We start from the raw sequence: 21,126 nt of genomic DNA on the forward strand, positions 1-21,126 counted from the left end.
TGCAGAGAAATCCACCAAATCACATGGAAAAGGGAACCCTAGAGTGATCAACATCAACAAAATCTAAATTCAACAAACCTAAATTATTCCTATTTAAAGAATTATTAATGAATGAATAAAAGTGCAAAAATATATAGTCTAATAGTCAATAGGGACACTTAAAACCACCTCTTGTTGAATGATACTCTCCAAAGCAGCTTCAGATGATGTCAACTGTTGCTTAAGATCTTCCACATGTTCACTTAAAATGCCTATCTTCAAACGCAACACTTCAACATCCTTGGTAACCTGTTGTTTGGAATCCAATAATTTCTGCAAGGCATCTTGTGATATTTGTATATCCGGAAACAAAGCCCGCCTTTCAACACCATCCAACCAATCCTTATCAAAACCAAAGCTGCGCGCATCTTGTAATAACTCCACAAATTCAGAGTGGAATGACCCCAATACTTCCAATATACTATGGGTTTTGAGGAATTTCAATAGTTTAGCTAGTACGTTGTAGGCACAACCCTTGTATGTATTACTAAGTGAAGTGTCTTTTAAATAGACAGAAGGATGATTAACAAAGAAATCTGTCAACAAAGACAAATTTCCAGAATCCAAATGATTCTTGGAGACCAGTTGCTCAAGCTCACTCATCACAAGCAAAGTAGAACTTAAATCTTCTACTTTTTGAGAAGGGTCCTCTGAAATTATAGGAAAGAAGAATTAAGCCTATTTGAATACAACAAACTTAATTAAAAATAAAAACCAAACAATAAAATACCTTTACTAGATACAACAGAGCCTGCTCCTTTACGTTGTGCCCTGATAACCCTACCCATCTCGCCGGAAACCTAAACCTACGACTCTAACCACCGCGCGGCGAAGATATGGAAATGAGTTCAGAGAAGTTAGGGTTTGCGGTTTTGGTGATGATATATAGTAACATGGTTTTTGTTGATGGATAGATCTTAAGTTGGATAGGCCCATGGAGTATTTGAATTTGTAACCTTCTGTTCTCACCCCCCCACAATTCTTAAAAACTAATTTCGTCAATTTATCTATCTGGACAACATGGTGTCATAATCTGAGGTAGGGAAGACATTCGGATTTAAAAAACATTTGTAAAAGTATTTATATTTATCTTCCTCATAAATTGCATTAAAATGAAAAGATAATTCAAAAACATCAAAATGGAATCAATCATTAATATACATGAAAGGTTATGAGATCTACGGGTGAGATGTAGGGAGTGGTTGACTGAGTTGATTAACATTAACTACGTACTAGATTGTTGACCCGAGCGCCGTACGGGTCGAATAAACTGTAATATATAAAAGTAAAGTATAAGAGATGAAATAATTGGTATCTCGTGGTATAAATTTTACTTTTGTTTCTTTAAATTTGTTCCAATCAAAATAATCTTTCTTTACCATAGCCTATCTTTATGCCTGCGAGGACTAAAAAGAACAGCAAAAATAACAAATGTAATAATATTCAATTTCTTCTATAGATTCTATCTGAATGATATAAGATTTGTTCATGAATGTAAAAAAAGTATTGAATATGAAGTCAGAATAGAGATTTATGGTTTATGTAAAAAAAAAATAGAGATTTATGCTACTTGGAGAAATTGAATTGTTTTTATAGGCAAGCAAACTTATCATTTCATTAAGAATAACATCATGAATCCAACTTGTACAAAAAAAAAACCATGAATACAACTTGGTATAGTCTCGTAAACTTGCCTCCTAGTAAGCTCTACCATTATTATTATTATTATTATTATTATTATTATTATTATTATTATTATTATTATTATTATTATTATTATTATTATTATTATTATTATTATTATTATTATTATTATTATTATTATTATTATTATTATTATTATTATTATTACCCCAAATTTTTCCTCGCAAGAAGTTGTTGTTCGAGAAAAATCATGGATAGGTAAGGGAAAAAAAGAGGAAAATATTAGGGTTTTTGTTGAGGTAGCATAGATAATCACAAACTAATGATGCAAATTTGGAGGCAAAATTTTAGGGTTGAGGATTAGCATTTAATGATGCAAATTTAGAGCCAAAATTTTAGGTTGCAAACCTAATAAGGGATTAGTGGAGGGAAAAAATTAGGTTAAATTGCTGCAGACTTAACAAAATTAATAAATAAGGATTAGGGAGGGAAACTGAGGATGGATTAGGGCTAACATGCCAGCTTAGCAAGTGTAGCTTTTATAATAAAGGATTTAAATGACATAATCCGAACTAGTTATTCAATATTTTAGATTATATGATCCAAACAGCCTAAAAAAATTCTAATTACACCTAAAAATTACCCTAGTTCTTGCAATTCTTTTAGAAAACAGTTCAGACAATATAATCCAAAAACGAAATGAAAAATACATAAACACCTGGGGGGGACTAGACCAAAGCCCAAGTCAAAATACTCAAGATTACTTAACATCTGCCTCATTAAAAACCTTATCTCAGGAAAACCCAGTGGAATAAAACCTAAGCAAGGGAAAAAGAGTGCAGAGCAATCCATCAAATCACAGAAAAGAGAACCCTGGAGTGATCAAAATCAACAAAATCTAAATTCAACATATCCTAATTTCATCCTATTTAAAGAATCTAGAATACAAGGTCGATAAAAGCTCCCAAAGTGAAAAGCTTTAAAGTGCAAACAGATGCAGTCTAATAGCCAACAGGGGCACTTAAAGCCACCTCTTGTTGACTGATACTCTCCAAAACAGCTTCAGAGGATGTCAGTTGATGTTTAAGAACTTCCACATGTTCACTAAGAACTTCCATTTGTTCACTCAAAATGCCTATCTTCAAGCGCAACACTTCAACTTCCTTGGTAACATGTTCCTTGGAATCCAATAGTTTCTTTAATACATCTCGAGAGACTTGCCTATCAGGACACAAAGTGCGCCTTTCGACACCATCCAACCAATCCTTATCAAAACCAAACCTTTGTGCATCTTGTAATAACTCTTCGAATTCAGCTAGTTAATTGTAGGCACAACCCTTGTATCTATTACTAAGTGAAGTGTCTTTTAAACGGACAAAAGGATGCTTAACAAAGAAATCATTCAACAAATAAAAATTCCCCCAATCCAAATGATTCTTGGAGGCCAGTTGCTCAAGCTCACTTTTGACAAGCAAAGAATTTAAATCTTCTACTTTTTGACAAGGTTCCTCTGAAATTATAGTAAAGAATAATTAAGCCTATTTGAATACAACAAAGTTAATTAAAAATAAAAACGAAACTATAAAATACCTTTACAAGGCACCGGAGGACATTGATATACAACAGGAAATGTGATGCTAGGAGAGGGTTTAGATTTGGAAACTATTATATCATCATCCTTAAGAAATTGTTCCTCAATATTTGAGCTTACTTTCTTGAAAGATCATCATTTAGAGAACCTGAACAACATGTGGAAAAGAATAGAGTTCAAAATCAAAAGGGTGATGAATTTTGAACTAACATAAGAATAGAAAAAAAAAATATTCAAAGCATTTTCACCTTGGTCATTGGTCTCTGTAGTGGAAATGGAACAAGAAGTCGGGGCTATTTGGTTATCACCGTCTTCCTACACAGATTCAAATCAATAAATGACATTATCATATATTAAGTCTTAATATGTATAGGATTAACATTACTATTTCTAGCTGTTTATATTTAAGTCAGAAAGAGTCCTGTTTTTTAAAAATAAAATTGGGAAATGAGGAGATTATTATTATTAAATTAAGTGACACTAGTAATGACACATTTTCAGATGCCCCTGAGAGCTTAATTTGACAACAGATATAATAAAAAGTAGAAAACAAAATGATACAAGATTGAAAAGCAGTAGACTAAACACAAAAATTACACAAAAACTAGTTTAAAACTTGATTCTTAGGAATGCAACTGCGTGGAAAATAATGAATAAAAAACATGACAACTCTAAACTCACATGTGAAGATGTTTTGCACTCATAAGTAACTAACTGGCCTGATGATGAACCTACTACATCTGAATGAGTTGACGACTTTATTGTCTTCACATTAGCTGAGGCACTTCCTTCTTCAATATTTATCTGGATACCCTGCTTTAAATGTAAAATGATGTTTAAGATTCTAGGATAATTCAATTAAAGTGTCAAAAAGAGTACAATCAAAATAGCGGGAAATGGAAATGCCTTTTGTTTAGGAACAACTTCTTGTGCAGGTTTCTTTTTCTTTGTTTCGGTAATGGTGGACACAGTTGCTGCTGCTGCTGTTATTTCTGATGTAGAACCCTCCAACTAATTGCATAGCATGAAAATGTAAATTAGTTGCAGCATATTTTTAAGTAACATAGGTTAAGTAAAGTTTATTTTCTTTAATATTTCTTTTTAGCTTTATGTTGTGTTTATGCCTTAAAATCTCATGTATGAATGATGGAAAAGTGTTTTTTTATGATCGAAAATCTTGTTTCTGGGTGTTTTCAGACATTTTTCGGTTGTGGCTTGTGCCGGCTGCATGGGACGTTGCACCAGGCGTCCCCTATACTGATGTGGCTTGCGCTAGGCACATGATCTGGGGCACTAGGTGCCCAGTATTACAGATCTGTTCCGCTAGGCACATGGGGCGTTGCAGTTTTTCAGCATCTTTCGAAATCACAGCACTTTGTAATTGAATTGACAACACTTTTATATGCACAATGAGTCATGAGATGGTACTATATTACATTATATCCCTGAGAAGGTTTGATGGTATCAGTTTCTCCAAGTGGATGTTGATCCATTAATTCCTGTAAGAAGAATAGATGCATTATTGATCTTGAGCGATTAATTGCATCCATAACTAACTATGGCCTTAGACCATTGAATAAGTAATTATTTTGGGAGGAATATCCAAGGGAATTTGACATGGTCTGCAAATTACTTCAGAATTTGTTGGTTTTAATGCTGCTGATGGCCTTTTCTGTTTGTTTCGTTTTCATGTGGACAAAAAGTAGCATATTTGATTCAAAGACATTTTCATATGGTTATTGTATATTCACCTGCGGAGAAGTCAATATGTGTTCTGATGCTGCTTTGTAGCACTCTCTTTGTATTTCTTTAAATCGACAACGCAAATCATAATCTATATAAAATATTATAGAATTTGTTAGATTGTTGAGCTTCAATGAGTTCTTACATATTAGAAATACTTATTCTTGAACCATTCTAGTTTAAATGCTTCAATTGTTTATATTCTTTAAAACAACTAGTTAATTTTTAAATATTAAAAAAGACATAGAAATGTTTATATTAAAGATAAAACAAATAACTATACGACGTCATTGACAGCATCGTAATATATTCTCACTCTGTTTCACAATACATGTCGCTTTTGAGGAGTTCACACATTATAAGAATTCAAATAAATTTTGTTATTTTTGATGAAATTATGTGTGTATTTTTCTATAAAACTTGTAACCATTTATTATTTAATTATATTATTTCTCTCTATACAATAAATACGTAAGATCATCCACAATAGAGCACCCAATATTGGATGCTTAAGTGGGTCCCCTATGTCCACATCACCAATTTTATGGTAATACTTAATAAGCACCAATTTTCTCTAATCTAGCACCTCAAAAGAAATTATTAAACAGGCCCCACCAATAACTTTATATCATTATATTTTTAACAAAATTTATTCATTTTATTAAGATTTTTTAAATGAGACTCATGAAATATGAAGAGAGAGAGGGTGCTTCCATATCCACACCCTCCTCCATAAGCACCCATATGTTATACTCCACAATGAAGGTGTTTATTTAATGTGGTGCTAAATAGGTGAAAGATCCACCATTGTGGATGATCTAAGTGTATTATTGTGAAGCTAATAATTAATGTTGCATTGAAACTTGAAAGTGACAAGTAATGTGAAACAAAATTATTCTTCAAAAGCGGCAAGTATTATAAAACGGAGAGAGTAGGTGTGATAGTTGAAGAAATAGGTTGTTTGGATATGTTTTAGATTATTTCAATAGAAATGTGCATATTTCAAAAGCAATTAAAATCACATATACATTTTGAAATCTTTGAGAAAGGATATGTATTCATCATATAGAAAGTGACTGTATATTCATGTCATTATTATATTCTAATGGACTTTGTAAAACACACACATTCATGAATTATGATAAGCATCACAAGAAATAAGAAGAAATTTGTTATTGCTGCATGATATTTAATACTCACAACGAAATTTGTTATTGCTGCATGAAATTTGTAATGGTTATGAAAAATATTTGGCAAAGTGTGTACCTAAGTTGTAGCTGAAAATGTCATCGTCAAATGTGTAGGATGTTGCTGAAGTTAGAGAGAGTTTTTGACAACCAAGTACATAACGATGTTTAACTGTCTGAAAATGAACTCCCTGGGCATGGCAGAGGCTTGGTAGGTTGGCAAATGCTACAATTTCCAGATTTGGAATATCAACTTCACTGATGGATATTTCTTCAACCTCATCTTTTTTATCACTTTTGAATATTTCCTCTAATTCATTTGCTTCTCTTATGAACATAGCCTTTAGCTCAGGAAACTCTTTATAAATGGAAACCTTAAATATATATTTTAACTTGTTGCATTTTTCTACATTTGGGAAGCATGTGTTTGAAGACTGAACAATTTTATTTTCCAAATCGTCTTCAATGAGATACTTCAACTCTTTGCATTCTTCTATTCTTAGACTAACCAATTGTGGTAGGCATCTTATAACAGATGCAGAGAAAACAATTTCCAATTTTTCACATCGATATATTTCCATCGTTTTAAGATTTTTAAGGACAAATGAATATTTGAGACCCACAAAAAGACACTTCATCATAGGCAGATCAAGCAACTCAATGGTTTCCAAACTCAAGTTCATTTGTTGTCCGTTTTCTTCATTGCCACTCAATTCCTATTTGGACATGCACAAAATATTACCAAAATAGTAAACTGTGTTAATTAATCTCACAAACAACAAAGATATGTGGAAAGAGGGATACCTTGATGAAATCACCACTAGCTAACTGCGAGCATTCCTTGAGTCCAAATATGCATTCCAATTGCACACACTTTTCAACGTAGAGCCTTTTCAATTTTGGGAAGACATTACCAAAATTATTGCCACCAGTACTGTTATGATCTCCAGTACTGTCTATTATTATTTGCTTCAATTCATCACATTTCTCAATTGTCAAGGTTTCCAACATTCTTAAAGCAATAGATACGATAAATACAGATTTCATCTTCGGTACATTAGAGATTATAATCTCTTCAAGATATTGAGCACTGTTCAATATGTCAAGGCAATATGAATTTGATTCCTGCAATGTAATTATATAATGTAATCCCGATGAAAAGAAACTCAAAATTAAACCAAATAAGTATTCCTCTTATGTCACTCCTAATTAATGATGAGCTTAAATTATCTATAATTAATGAAAACCTGTATTGATTACAAAAACCTTTTTTGAACTCTCAAAACAGAACTCTCTTGTCAATCTCAATCAAACAATACTCACCTTCCTGTAATTCGAAGAGGCTTGACTCCAGCAGGAGACACTTTTTCCTGCATCACAACCTAGTAACAAATATGTAGTTCTGAAAGGTGTAGGCATACCTCTGTAGTTTGGGATAAAAAGCATCGAGGATATTGAAGTGTCCAGTATCCTGCCAATTGACAATGGGTTCAGGAAACTCCTCGACAAGATCACACAGTTCAATAGCGTCATCACTAACCCTGTTGACATCAAATTCCACTGACCTTAAGACTATTTCAATATCTTGAAGGACTACTATCATTTTCGCCAACTAGGTCCTGTTATGTGTTGAGTATGGTATCTTTATATCATTTTCGCCAACTAGTTTTTCTTAATTACAATGAATGGATAACTTAGTAACTTTTGATGCACTTCTACTACCATGTTGAAATTTTATAACCATAACTTCACAAGCTTTCAACTACTAATTACAAATCTCATGGATAACTCAATTAAAGTATAAAGTATATATTGTTTTGGAATAAAGACATATTATGACTTGAATTCCTATAAAACCTCTTTCAACTCATTCATTGTGTTAGAAACAACACTCTAATGCTTCAAGCCCCTACGAAATTCTCAAACTATATTAACCAAAAAACAGAAGGATCTTATTTTGATGCCCCAAAAAAATCTGAAGCTAATGAATCTATTTTAAACATGATCATTTAAATATATTAGAGCAGCTTCCATTTAAATCTGAATCAACAATGAATCGTGAATTAGAATATTTTTATTTTTTAAAGACTTGAATCATTAATCTCAAACTAAAAAAACGCGAGTCGCTAAAATATTGTGTATCCCGGTTAAAATATTTGTAGCAAATGCTACATTTTCTTGTAGTGGTGTTACGATTCAAAACCAAAACAAATAAGAAACTAAAAATTCTAAATTGGACAACACTCAACTCTATTGAGTTCAAGAAAGTATATAGCATGTGCAAGTCACAACTGAACTACTAAAACAAAGAAGAATGAAGTAAGTATTTCTAACTAAGATTTTCTTTTCCTAACCTAACAGCTTCTTGCTCGCTATCCAAATTTCTCATTTTGTTCCTGTTTAAATTATATAATTCGAACTATTACTTCAATTTTTTGGATTATATTATCCAAACAACCTAAAAATTCAGGTTACACCTAAAAATTGCATTGGTTCATGTAATTCATTTATTAAACAGCTCAGAAAACATAATCCGAAGAAGAAGTGAAAGATACATAAACACTTGGGGAAACTAGACGAAAATCCAAGTCAAAATGCTCAAGGGTACTCAACTTCTGCCTCATTAAAAACCTTATCTCAGAAAAACCCATTGGGATAATGTTATACCCTAATTTTGGACCTAAAAATACTAACTCAATTCTTCCTTTCTTGTATTTCAAGTCATTTGATGTGTCTCTGATCAATTACATCTTTCTTTGCATTTTATTTCAATATTACTTGCAAATTTCATATAAAAGGGTATTTTAGTCTTTTCCTGTATTCAAGCTCATTTTAGTCCTTTAAAAATTGTTTGAGTCTTTTCAATTGGTTTGAATAAGTCTTTATTTCAATTCTATGTCAAAATCCATTTTTAAAATTGCGTTTGAAGTCATTTTGAGTCAGTGTAGCCCCTAAGGGCATTTTAGTCTTTTCATGTGTAAAAACCCTGTTTAATTTCTAAAAATTGTCTCTGAGTCTTTTAATTTGCTTGTATAAACTCTTGCTTCAATTCCATGTCAAAAAACCATTTTAAAATTGCATCTGAGTCATTTTGAGTCGTTTTAGTCCCTGAGGGCATTTTGGTCGTTTCACATAAAATTTCTGATTCATTTTTGTTGCTTTTAATCGTCTCGCTTACGTTAATTTTCAATTTACTTTTTCAATTCAATTTTAGTTTTAATTTTCATTTTGGTCCTTGTACTTTTGTTATTTGCATTTTAATCCCTTTTTAAGTTTGTTAAAGTCAAAGTCAAGGTTTGTTACAAGTCAAGTGCCACATGGCATTGTTTCATTGGTCCAAGCATTCCCACATCACCTATAAATAAGTCAAGGTCATGGTCAAATACAATTAACTAATCATTTTTTTTCTTTCACCAATTTTATTTTCAATCATTTTCCACAAAATACAAAAAATCACAAAATCAAGTTTTCTTTTTCCCTCTTTTTTTCGTCCACCCTAACTAACTTTCTCCACCACTTCCTCCAACCTAACTAACTTTCTCCACCACTTCCTCCACCCTAACAACCTTCAACCACCATCAAATTTCACTCCAACCTCCATAACCACCACATTCAACCTCCATAACCACCACATTCAACCTCCATAATTTCCCAAAACCAACACAAACCTCACAAATTCCAAATCGGTGCAGAGGAACAACGTCCACTGTTCACGCGTCACTGTTCACGCGTCACTGTTCACGCAAATTCACTGTTCACGCGAATTCACTGTTCACGCAGAAGAAGAAAAATCACGGAAAAATACCGGAACCGCGTGAGGGAAGGACATCACGGCTAGAAACGCGGCGGTTGAAGCAAATCGGACCGGAATCACAAGGTAACCATCTTCTCTTTTCCTCTTTTCAAATTGTGTTCAAAATTTTTCAAACTTCAAACTTAGATCTACGGTTCACCGTTGATTTTCTTGAAAAACTAAGCCCGGATTCGTGATTAGAACAAAAAAGGATTGTTAAAAAGCTAAAAAAAAATTGAATCGGGCAAAAAAAAAATTTCCGGTGCGGTGGTGCCGCCACCTCGTGGTGGTCGGCCACCGCGCCGGACCGGTGGAGGTTGATCGGAGAAGAAGGCTGCATTTGCAGACCTTCTCTCACTAAGGGTGTGTTTGGTTATGAGAAGAAAGTGAAAAGAGAGAAATAGGTGAGAGAGAGTATCTGAAGAGAGAAATAGATGAGAAATAGAGTAGATTTGATGGGTTGTTTGGTGTAAGAGAAAGAAGAGAGAAATAGAAGAGAGAGAAGTGCGACTGATTTGTTAAAAGACAAAAATATCATTGTTTTAAAAGTTGAATTGTTTATCTATTTGATTGTAATTTAGATATATTATTTTATTTATTAATCACTAAATTAATTTAATTATTATTTTAATAATGAAGCAATTATATTATAGGAGTACCAATTTGAGTTTTTTTATCTCTCGTAAGATAGACTAGGTAGAGTACCAATTTGAGTTTTTTTATAGAGTATGTTATTCTTCTTGTTACCTTATAATTTATATCATACATATCCACTTCGGCTTATTTGTGTTATTAGTTACATTTTTCTATTACTTTTCAAAACGTTATTAGTTATAATACAGGGCAAGTAGGCATTTATCTAATACAGGGCAAAAGGGAAAGGATAAAATTGGAAAAGTCTTGATATCCAACATATCTCTCCAGTTTCTTCGCTGTTTTGGGGAGATGAAAAAACTCATGGACCCCACCATGATTTAATCTCTCGTCTCACTTTCTTCCATCCTCCAAACTAAAGAAACAACAACTTTCTCTCCTATCTCTCTCGCTCCTATCTCTCTCCTTCCAAACACAGCATAAAAGTTTGTAGAGAGAGGAAGAAGAAGGAATTATGAAGGAAATAAACCGAAAATGACTTTTATAGGTGTAAGCGAACCGGTTCGGTTCGCTTGAACCGGACCGGTTCACTTGGTTTTCTTCTTCTTGTTCCTCAACCGTTAGATCTAGCTGGATCAATCCAACGCTCCTAATGCGTTTGGATGATCCAGGATCCATTTCACCTTGGGCTTGGGCTTCTTTTCTACACATACTTTATTTTCTTATGTTTTTCTTGCTGTTTAAAACGCTACTTCCTGCTGAATACACCTTTGCATGCCTAAAATCTCTTTGAAAAATTCCAAGAAAATTCCTATAATTTTTCTAGTATATTTTGATCAATTTTGATATATTGCATGTCAAGATTGATCAAGAAATACTAGAAAATTATTTTGCCTTGGTTTAATGCTTTTCTTGTACTTTTTGTTGAAAAATCTTGATGAAAAGCTTGTAAAGTTTGGTGAATTCTTGTTGCAATTTTTGTTGAACGATTTAGGATTGTTTCTTGTTAATTTTGTATGTTGAAAATTGTTAGAGAAAATACATGGAGAAATTGTTTGAATTTTGTGTTGTTTTGTCCAATTTTGTGAAGTTTTTTTTGCATGTTTTAATTCCAATTGTTTGGTTCATAATAATTGTGGTTTGTTGAATAATTTTGGAGTATTGTTTGGTGATTGATTTGGTGTTTTGGTGCTGGTTTGTGATATGTGATAATTGACTCCTTATATGGCAAGTTACTTGATTCTTTAACATGTGAATTAGTGCAAAATAGGCTTAATAAAATACCATAGTTTCTTGACTTGTCATTTTCTCATAACTCTCACATTGGGGCTGAACCTAGACCCTTTGAAAAATGCCAAAATGGAGAGTTATGAGTCTCTTGCATTTGCCTTGGAATTTTGGTGTTTTATTAAGTGCATTTTTGCTACTTTTTCTTGCATTTTTACCATGTTTTATGCTTTATTTCCTTGCCAATTTTTCTACTACCCTATGCCTATTATTACTAACCATTTGTTCATTGTTTCATACATCATGAGCATTCCATACTTCATCTCCTCCTTCACTTTAATTTCTTGCACTTTAATTTTTACCAAGAGTTAGAATGTAAAAAACTTAGGATTTTTTGTACTTTACTTTTTATGCAATTTCAAATTCTTGCAAGACCATAGCATGTATCTAGGCCAATGATGTAAAGGACAATGGACTCTAATGATGTACACCGACACAAGCACCGACACATGCACACACATCACATAGATATTTTTTTTTTTTAGATGTATGTTTAGGATTGCATGTTTAGATGAATGTTTAGGATTTACATTTAGAAAAATCAATTTTCCAAAAAACTTGAACAACATCACTTGAAAACCTTTTTCCAAAAAATATAGGAGTCAAAAATCCTTTGCATTTTCTCTTTTATTTTCTTAAATAAAATCTCAATGAATTTTAAATCATACTTAGAGTTCTTTTGCAAAATAACTAATTCAACCTCACAATTTCACAATCTCATGCCTTTAAGGCCTCTCAATCTCCATTTCTTCAAAATTCCAATTTTCAAACTTAGAATCAACCAACAAAAACAAAAACATTTTTGGAAGAGAACTACGGTGGATTTGATCCCTTAAACGGGTACGTAGGCAAGGAACAAAATTCCTTCAATTCAACTAAAATAAAAATTCAAACGCATTCTTCTCCCTCCAATTCTTCACTTAGAAAACTTTTAGGTGTAAATATCATTTTCAAGTAGCATTTAAAAATAAAGCGCGCGCGTAGAAAATAAAGACGGTTCCTATAGGATACTATAGTCGTTATGGGTGCCTAACACCTTCCCGTATCGAAAACAACTCCCGGACCTCGATTCTCAAGGGTTTTGCTTACTTTTTCCCTTCCCAAGAAAAAATAAGATATCACCGGTTAAAAAGGTTCAAACGTAATCAATGTTTGACACCCAAAAACCAAGATAAAACAGCTGGCGACTTCACTGGGGAGGTTCGAGAGTTACGCCTAGTCTTTATTTCCACGCTTGCGCTCTTTTTACTTGTTTCCTTTACTTGTTTTCCTATGTGAATAAATGTTTAATTTCTTGCAAACGTGTGGGGTGAGAATATCAAAAGTCCTGCACCCGGGCTGAGTGAACTTAGGATTTAGGAGGGATATAATCGACAATTCATTCCGGGGGTTGCCTCATGCTTTGGATTATGCGATCAATCCCACATAGCTAAGGCATTTTGGGGGTGATGTTGTCGCCGCGTGTTGTCGCGTTTAGGCACTTTACTTCTAATTGTTCTATGACGCTATGAACCGTAGATAACCAAACCCATCCATGGCCATTTTCTAGGATGTAGTGCGGAGGCTAAACCGAGTGTTGTCTCGAGTTTTAGTCGTCATGCGATACTACACTCAAGTTAGACCTTCCACGGATAATCATGGAGCGAGTGTTGTCTCGTGACACCATGATATACGTCGGAGAGGTTGCAACTTGGGAACCTTTTTTAGAACCCGGTTACTATTATCCTAAAGCCCTAGTTTCACCGGACACCGTGTCCACCCATGACTCATTGACTTTGAATTCCAACCCACCATGTTTTCTCCGAACTTGAACATAATCATGCATTCATGCATACATGCATACATGCATAAACTTTTTCCATGCATTGTTATCGAAGGGCTTAGACAAATTGAATTTGTAAACATTGTAGGAATGGGGAAGACTAAGTCCTACAAGTTCAAGGAAGTGGATTTGGCTAGTTTGAGAGATTTGGCATTCAAGGTCGAGGATCCGACTGGTTTCCGACATCGTTACGGGGCTTTACTTACTATTCTCCAAACTAATGTGGATGATAAGCTTGTGCACACTCTAGTGCAATTCTATGATCGGGAGTATCGGTGCTTTACTTTTCCTGACTTTCAGTTGATGCCTACTCTAGAGGCTTATTCTTTCTTGATGGGTCTATCTATTGCTAAGGGGGCACCCTTCGCGGGACTTGAGCAACCTCCTACTTCTTTGGTTATTGCTAAGGATCTCCATCTTACAACCTCCGATGTTTCCAAGAATCTTGTCACTAAGGCTCGCATCCGAGGGTTCACTTTGAAATATCTACTTGAGAAAGCCAACCTCAAGACCACTTGTCAAGACACTCTCGAGGCTATTCTTGCACTCCTCATCTATGAGCTTATTCTCTTTCCGAATCTTGATGACTTCGTGGACATGAATGCTATTATGATCTTCCACTCCAAGAATCCGGTTCCTACCTTGCTAGCTGACACATACCATGCTATTCACGATCGATCCGGCAAGGGTCGTGGATACATTCTTTGTTGTGGGCCTCTCCTCTATAGGTGGTTTATTTCGCACCTTCTGGAGTCTTTCCACGACAATCCAGAGAATTGGTCTATTTCACAGAGGATTATGGCTCTCACTCCTAATGAAGTGGTTTGGCTCACTCCAGCTTCTAGAGTCAAGGAAATCATCTTCGGTGGTGGGAAGTTTCTTAATGTACCTCTTCTTGGTACCCGGGGTGGAATCAACTATAACCCGGAGCTCGCCTTGCTACAATTTGGTTTCCCGATGAAAGAAAAGCCCATCAATCTTGCTACAGCTCCTTACTTCTTTCACTACTCAAATGCTCCCACCGGAATAAGAGAGGATTTCATGGAAGCTTGGTCTAAACTTCGGAAGAAAGAGGTGAAGCATATGGGTGTAAGGTCCGGTGTTGCTCATGAGGCCTATACACAGTGGGTGATAAACCAAGCTGAGGAGATTGGTATGCCTTACCCCTCTATGAGATATGTGTCTGCATCTATTCCTACCATGCCTTTGCCTCTACTACCACCTACTCAGGAGATGTATCAGGAGCATCTAGCTATGGAGAGTCGGGAGAAGCATCAGTGGAAGACTAGATACTATGAGGCTGAGAACTTGATCATGACTTTGGATGGAAAGGATGAGCAGCAGACTCATGAGGTCTTGACACTGAAGAAAGAGTTAGCTAAGGCTAGGAGAGAGATTGAAGAGAAAGATAGGTTGCTTATGAGAGACTCTAAGAGGGCTAGGGGGCCCGTGACTTCTATGCACGATACTGCAGCTATGAGTCTGAGTCTGAGGATGACGCTTCCACTTCCTATGCTTGAGGATCTCCATTTCCTGTTGTTATTTCCATTTGTTTGTGTTGTTTTACATTTCAAAGTCTATCCCTTGGCTTAGCATTTCAAAGGGAATCGTCTTGTAAAACTATATGTTGGTTGTTTGTTTCCCGTTCATTGTTGTTTAGTAATGTTTGCAAATTTCTAATTTGTCTAAAACCCTTCGATAACACAAAAAGAGTCTTTTGCATATGCATTAACACATTTCATGCATCATATGCATTCATTGGTCACAAAAAAACTTCTCTCGTGCTCATTGCCTCCTGGTTTTGTCCGCCGCAGTCTGAAAAGTGGCTCATGCTCGCAAAGTTTACCAACCAGATAGAGTTCATCAAACAAGAATTTACAAGAGAAGAATCATGGCTAACTTTGAAGAAGAAAATGCTCAGCTCCGTGCCGAACTGGCTGCTATGAAAGAAGACTTGGCTAAGGCTCATGACGCTATGTCCACCATGATGGCTGCACAAGAACAACCAGCCACATCTGTTCCAGTTTCTACTGAAGGGATTCCCTCTATCCCACGTGTCTACCGTGGCTTCTGATGCTCGGTTTGTTATGCCCAATGGGCGTCCTTATGGGCTCTCAGCCTACTATTCTCCTAATACTGCTGCTGGTGTCTCTGGTTTTGCTGGTCAAGGACAGATTCCTGTATCCACCTCTATGCCTCAAGTGACTACTGTTATTACCGACCCTATTGTACACACTGTGCAACAGGTGATTGATGTTGATACTCCGTGTGGACAAGACCCTATAATGGAAGCTATGAGAAGACAGTTAAGAGAGTTAGCTGGAGAACTCCGCGAGGTCAAAGCTAACCGCGGGAATGGTGCTCCTGCTAAAGCTCGTGATCTATGCTTGGTATCCCGATTTGAGGTTCCTAAGAAATTCAAAGAGCCAAAATTTGACAAATACAATGGAACTTCTTGTCCACACAACCATGTCATCCGGTACGTCCGAAAGATGGCTAACTACGCAGATAATGACGCACTGATGATCCACTGCTTCCAGGATAGCTTGGCAGATGATGCAGCAGATTGGTACACTGGTTTGAGCAAAGACAACATCTATACTTTTGAGGAACTCGCTGTTGCTTTTGAAAGTCATTACGAGTTCAACACTCGCTTGAAGCCGAATAGGGACTCTCTTAAGTCCTTGTCTCAGAAGTCAGATGAAACCTTCCGTGAGTATGCCCAGAGATGGAGAGGGGCAGCTGCCCGTGTTTCTCCTCGGCTTGATGAGGAAGAATTAACACAGACGTTCCTGAAGACTTTGAAGAAGGAATATGTTGAAAGGATGATAGTCTCTGCTCCAAATAATTTCTCCGACATGGTTACTATGGGAACTCGTCTAGAGGAGGCTGTCAGAGAGGGTATTATTGTTCTTGAGAAGGGTGAATCCTCAACTAGCGCACCTAAGAAGTATGGTAATGGCCACCATAAGAAGAAAGAATCCGAAGTAGGGCTGGTATCTGGTAATCAGTCTACACCTGCTAATGCTACTCAGTTACCTTTACCCTACCAATACATGCAGTACTCTCAACATCCCTTCTTCGCACCATTCTACCAGCAATATCCTTTGCCACTGGGTCAACCACCAGTGCCCGTTAATGCCATTGCTCAACAAGTACAACAACAGCCTCCAGCTCAACAGCAACAGCAACAACAACAGGGTCCCCGACCCAGAACTTCTTTTCCACCAATACCTATGCGGTATGCAGAGCTGCTCCCAACTTTACTTGCTAAGGGACACTGTGTCACTAGACCAGGCAAGCCTCTGCCTAATCCATTGCCTCCCAGGTTCCGACAGGATCTCACATGTGAATTCCATCAGGGCTCTCAAGGCCACGATGTTGAAGGTTGCTATGCTCTGAAATATATTGTGAAGGACCTGATAGAAAAAGGACGGTTGACTTTTGAAAACAGTGTTCCTCATGTTCTCGACAATCCACTTCCAAACCATGCTGCTGTTAATATGATCAAGGCTTTCGAAAGAATCCCCGTTCCTCAAGAGGATCCCATGTTGGATGTCCGCAATGTCGTTACTCCCTTGGTACCGCTACATGTCAAACTTTGTCAGGCTTCTTTGTTCAATCATGATCATGCTTCTTGTTCAGAATGTCTTCAAAATCCTATGGGCTGTTGTGTGGTGCAAGATGATATACATAGCCTGATGGATGACAAACACTTGATTGCCAGTGATGTTTGTGTGATTGTGCCAGTATTTCATGATTCTCCTGTTGAAACTGCATCTCAGACAAGGAATGTTGAGCCCTTAGTGATCAGGTTACCTGGTCCAGTATCTTATGCCTCTACAAAAGCAATTCCCTACAAGTACAATGCAACCATGATTGAGAACGGAGTGGAGGTGCCTCTGGTATCCCCAGCTACAGTTGATAATGTTGCAGGAGAAATTACAACCCTGAGAAGCGGAAAAGTCCGTCCACCCTTGTTCCAAAAGAAGGTGGTTACACCTATTGCCACAATAACTCCACCAGTTGCTCCTCCTGTTGACAAGAGCCCCGACCCATCAGGCCAATCCATTGAAGAGTCTAATCTGGACGAAATTCTGAGGCTTATTAAAAGGAGTGACTATAAGATTGTTGACCAGCTGCTGCAAACTCCGTCAAAAATATCCATCTTGTCTCTGCTCTTGAGCTCAGAAGCTCACAGGAAAGTATTGATGAAAGTATTGGAACAGGCATATGTTGATCATGAAGTCTCTGTGGATCAGTTCGATGGAATAGTGGGTAACATTACTGCTTGCAATAACTTGGGGTTTGGTGACGATGAACTCCCCGAAGCAGGGAAACACCACAACTTGGCTCTGCATATCTCAGTACACTGCAAGTCTGACATGATATCCAATGTGTTGGTAGACACTGGATCATCCTTAAATGTAATGCCTGAATCTACACTAAGACAGTTGAATCATCATGGAATCTCTCTGAGGGGAAGCAGCTATTTGGTTAAGGCTTTCGACGGTTCTCGTAAGGATGTTCTTGGGGAAGTAGACTTACCAATTACCATTGGTCCTGAGACATTTTAGATTACTTTCCAGGTCATGGACATCAATGCTTCTTACAGTTGTCTCCTCGGAAGACCGTGGATTCACGACGCTGGAGTAGTAACTTCTACTTTGCATCAGAAGCTCAAGTTTGTGAGGAATGGTAAGATTGTCACTGTGCATGGTGAAGAAGCATATCTGGTTAGCCAAGTGTCATCTTTCTCTTGTGTTGAAGCAGGGTCCGCTGAAGGGACGTCATTTCAAGGCTTGACTGTTGAGGGTGCAGAACCCCGGAGGGCTGGTACTAGCATGGCTTCATTGAAGGATGCCCAGAAGGCTGTTCAAGAAGGGCAAGCTGCTGGCTGGGGCAAAGTGATTCAGATTTTGGAAAACAAGCGTAAAGAGGGCCTTGGATTCTCCCCAACCTCTGGTGTTTCAACAGGAACTTTCTACAGTGCTGGGTTTATTAATGCTATTGCTGAAGATGCTGCTGAAAGTAGTTACGTACCTACATTTGTTGTACCAGGAGGCACTGTGAGAAATTGGGAGACCATTGATGTTCCTTTAGTCATGCATGCTTCCATGTAATGTGTCTTGTTGCTCATATTTTTCTTTGTTTTCAAAATAACAATCCTTTCGCTCTGCCCAAGGCGAAAGTGATATCATTGTAAGGGCATGTTTGTTTCGGCATTGCCGTTATCAATAAAAGTTGTCGTCTTTCTCACGACTCTTTGTTTTTTACTTTTTAGTGCCTTTTTCTTGGAAATAATGGTAATGCCAGAAAAAACCAAAACATTTGTTATTTTCTTATTAATTTCAAAAATCTGCATGAAAAACATTTTTCTAAAATCATCCCAATCATATTATGCAGATTGAACCATAATAAACCCGTTGAACACAGTCACCCTATGGTTCCTCCAAATTTTGAATTCCCTGTATATGAAGCTGAAGATGAGGAAGATGATGAAGAGATACCGTATGAGATCACTCGATTGCTTGAGCAAGAAAGAAGAGCCATTCAGCCTCACCAGGAAGAGATTGAGCTCATCAACCTGGGTACTGAAGAGAACAAGCGAGAGATCAAGATTGGTGCCGCACTTGAGCCAGAGGTGAAAAAGAAGATCACTCAGCTTCTCCATGATTATCCAGATGTCTTTGCATGGTCCTATGAAGATATGCCGGGTCTAGATCCCAAGATTGTGGAGCATCGGATACCGACAAGACCTGAATGTCTTCCTGTCAAACAGAAATTGAGAAGGTCTCGTCCAGACATGGCTCTTAAGATCAAGGCTGAGGTGCAGAAGCAAATTGACGCGGGTTTCCTCATGACAGCTGAATATCCTGAGTGGATTGCCAACATCGTACCAGTACCAAAGAAAGATGGGAAAGTTCGAATGTGTGTTGATTACAGAGATCTGAACAAAGCCAGTCCAAAAGATAACTTCCCATTGCCTCATATTGATGTGCTTGTTGACAGTACTGCTCAATCCAAAGTGTTCTCCTTCATGGATGGTTTCTCTGGCTATAACCAGATACGGATGTCACCTGAAGATAGAGAAAAGACGTCCTTCATCACTCCGTGGGGAACGTTCTGTTATAAAGTGATGCCGTTTGGCTTGATAAATGCTGGTGCTACCTGTCAAAGAGGTATGACAACTCTATTTCATGATATGATTCACAAAGAGATTGAAGTATATGTTGATGACATGATTGTAAAGTCAAGTGATGAAGAGCAGCATGTTGTGTATTTGAAAAAGATGTTTGAAAGATTAAGAAAGTACAAGCTGCGGTTGAATCCCAACAAATGCACATTTGGTGTAAGATCTGGAAAGTTGTTAGGCTTCATTGTCAGTCAAAGAGGCATTGAAGTTGATCCTGACAAAGTCTGAGCCATCAGAGAGATGCCGGCCCCTCAAACTGAAAAGCAAGTCAGAGGTTTCCTTGGACGTCTGAATTATATTTCAAGATTCATATCTCACATGACTACTACCTGTGGACCAATTTTCAAATTGCTTAGAAAGAATCAGCCTGTTGTTTGGAATGATGAATGCCAGGAAGCTTTTGATAGCATTAAAGAATACCTGTTGGAACCACCTATCCTTGTCCCGCCAGTGGAAGGAAGGCCTTTGATTATGTATCTGTCAGTGTTAGATGATTCAGTGGGTTGTGTTCTCGGTCAACAAGATGAGACTGGTAAGAAAGAGCATGCTATCTACTATCTGAGCAAGAAGTTCACCGATTGTGAGACTCGGTATACAATGCTTGAAAAGACTTGTTGTGCTTTAGCTTGGTCTGCCAAACGCCTGCGTCATTATATGGTGAATCATACAACTTGGTTGATATCCCGAATGGATCCAATCAAGTACATCTTTGAAAAGCCTGCTGTTACTGGAAAGATTGCACGTTGGCAGATGTTGTTGTCTGAATATGATATTGTGTACAAAGCTCAGAAAGCAATCAAAGGAAGCATCCTTGCTGAGCATCTTGCTTGTCAACCCCTTGATGATTACCAGCCGATTAAGCTTGATTTCCCTGATGAAGAAATTATGTATCTGAAAGCAAAAGACTGTGAAGAACCACTGATCAATGAAGGGCCGGATCCCAATGGCAAATGGGGATTGGTGTTTGATGGTGCTGTTAATGCTTATGGTAAAGGAATTGGAGCCATCATTGTAACTCCACAGGGGCACCACATTCCTTTCACCGCTCGAATAACCTTTGAATGCACAAACAACATAGCTGAGTATGAAGCATGCATCTTGGGCATTGAAGAAGCCCTTGATCTGAGAATTAAGCACCTTGACATCTATGGAGATTCTGCACTTGTTATTAATCAGATAAAGGGTGAATGGGAGACTCATCATGAGAAGCCGATCCCTTACCGTGACTAT

The 21,126-nt window shown here is 36.9% G+C and overlaps 1 protein-coding gene and 1 pseudogene across 2 annotated transcripts in view; both read right to left on the minus strand.

The window, feature by feature from the left end:
* On the minus strand, positions 1-7,745 carry LOC146939079 (uncharacterized; annotated as a pseudogene). Its single transcript, XR_015030005.1, has 9 exons — positions 7,009-7,745; positions 6,284-6,920; positions 5,026-5,108; positions 4,711-4,773; positions 4,181-4,285; positions 3,956-4,126; positions 3,523-3,589; positions 3,274-3,422; positions 1-689 (listed from the first exon to the last, which is right to left on the minus strand). The product of XR_015030005.1 is annotated as an uncharacterized LOC146939079 (transcript).
* The window catches only part of LOC146939080 (disease resistance protein At4g27190-like), a 23,855-nt gene continuing 10,154 nt past the window's right edge, over positions 7,426-21,126 (minus strand). Inside the window, exons 7-8 of the mRNA XM_085749725.1 lie at positions 7,528-7,745; positions 7,426-7,434 (exon numbers count right to left, since the gene is read on the minus strand). Coding sequence (XP_085605851.1) covers positions 7,426-7,434; positions 7,528-7,745 — 227 coding nt within the window. The remainder of the gene's footprint in view (positions 7,435-7,527; positions 7,746-21,126) is intronic.

The sequence above is a fragment of the Medicago sativa genome, chromosome 3, assembly GCF_051527215.1.
Source record: "Medicago sativa cultivar Bolivia chromosome 3, Bolivia_mono, whole genome shotgun sequence".
Lineage (NCBI taxonomy): Eukaryota > Viridiplantae > Streptophyta > Magnoliopsida > Fabales > Fabaceae > Medicago > Medicago sativa.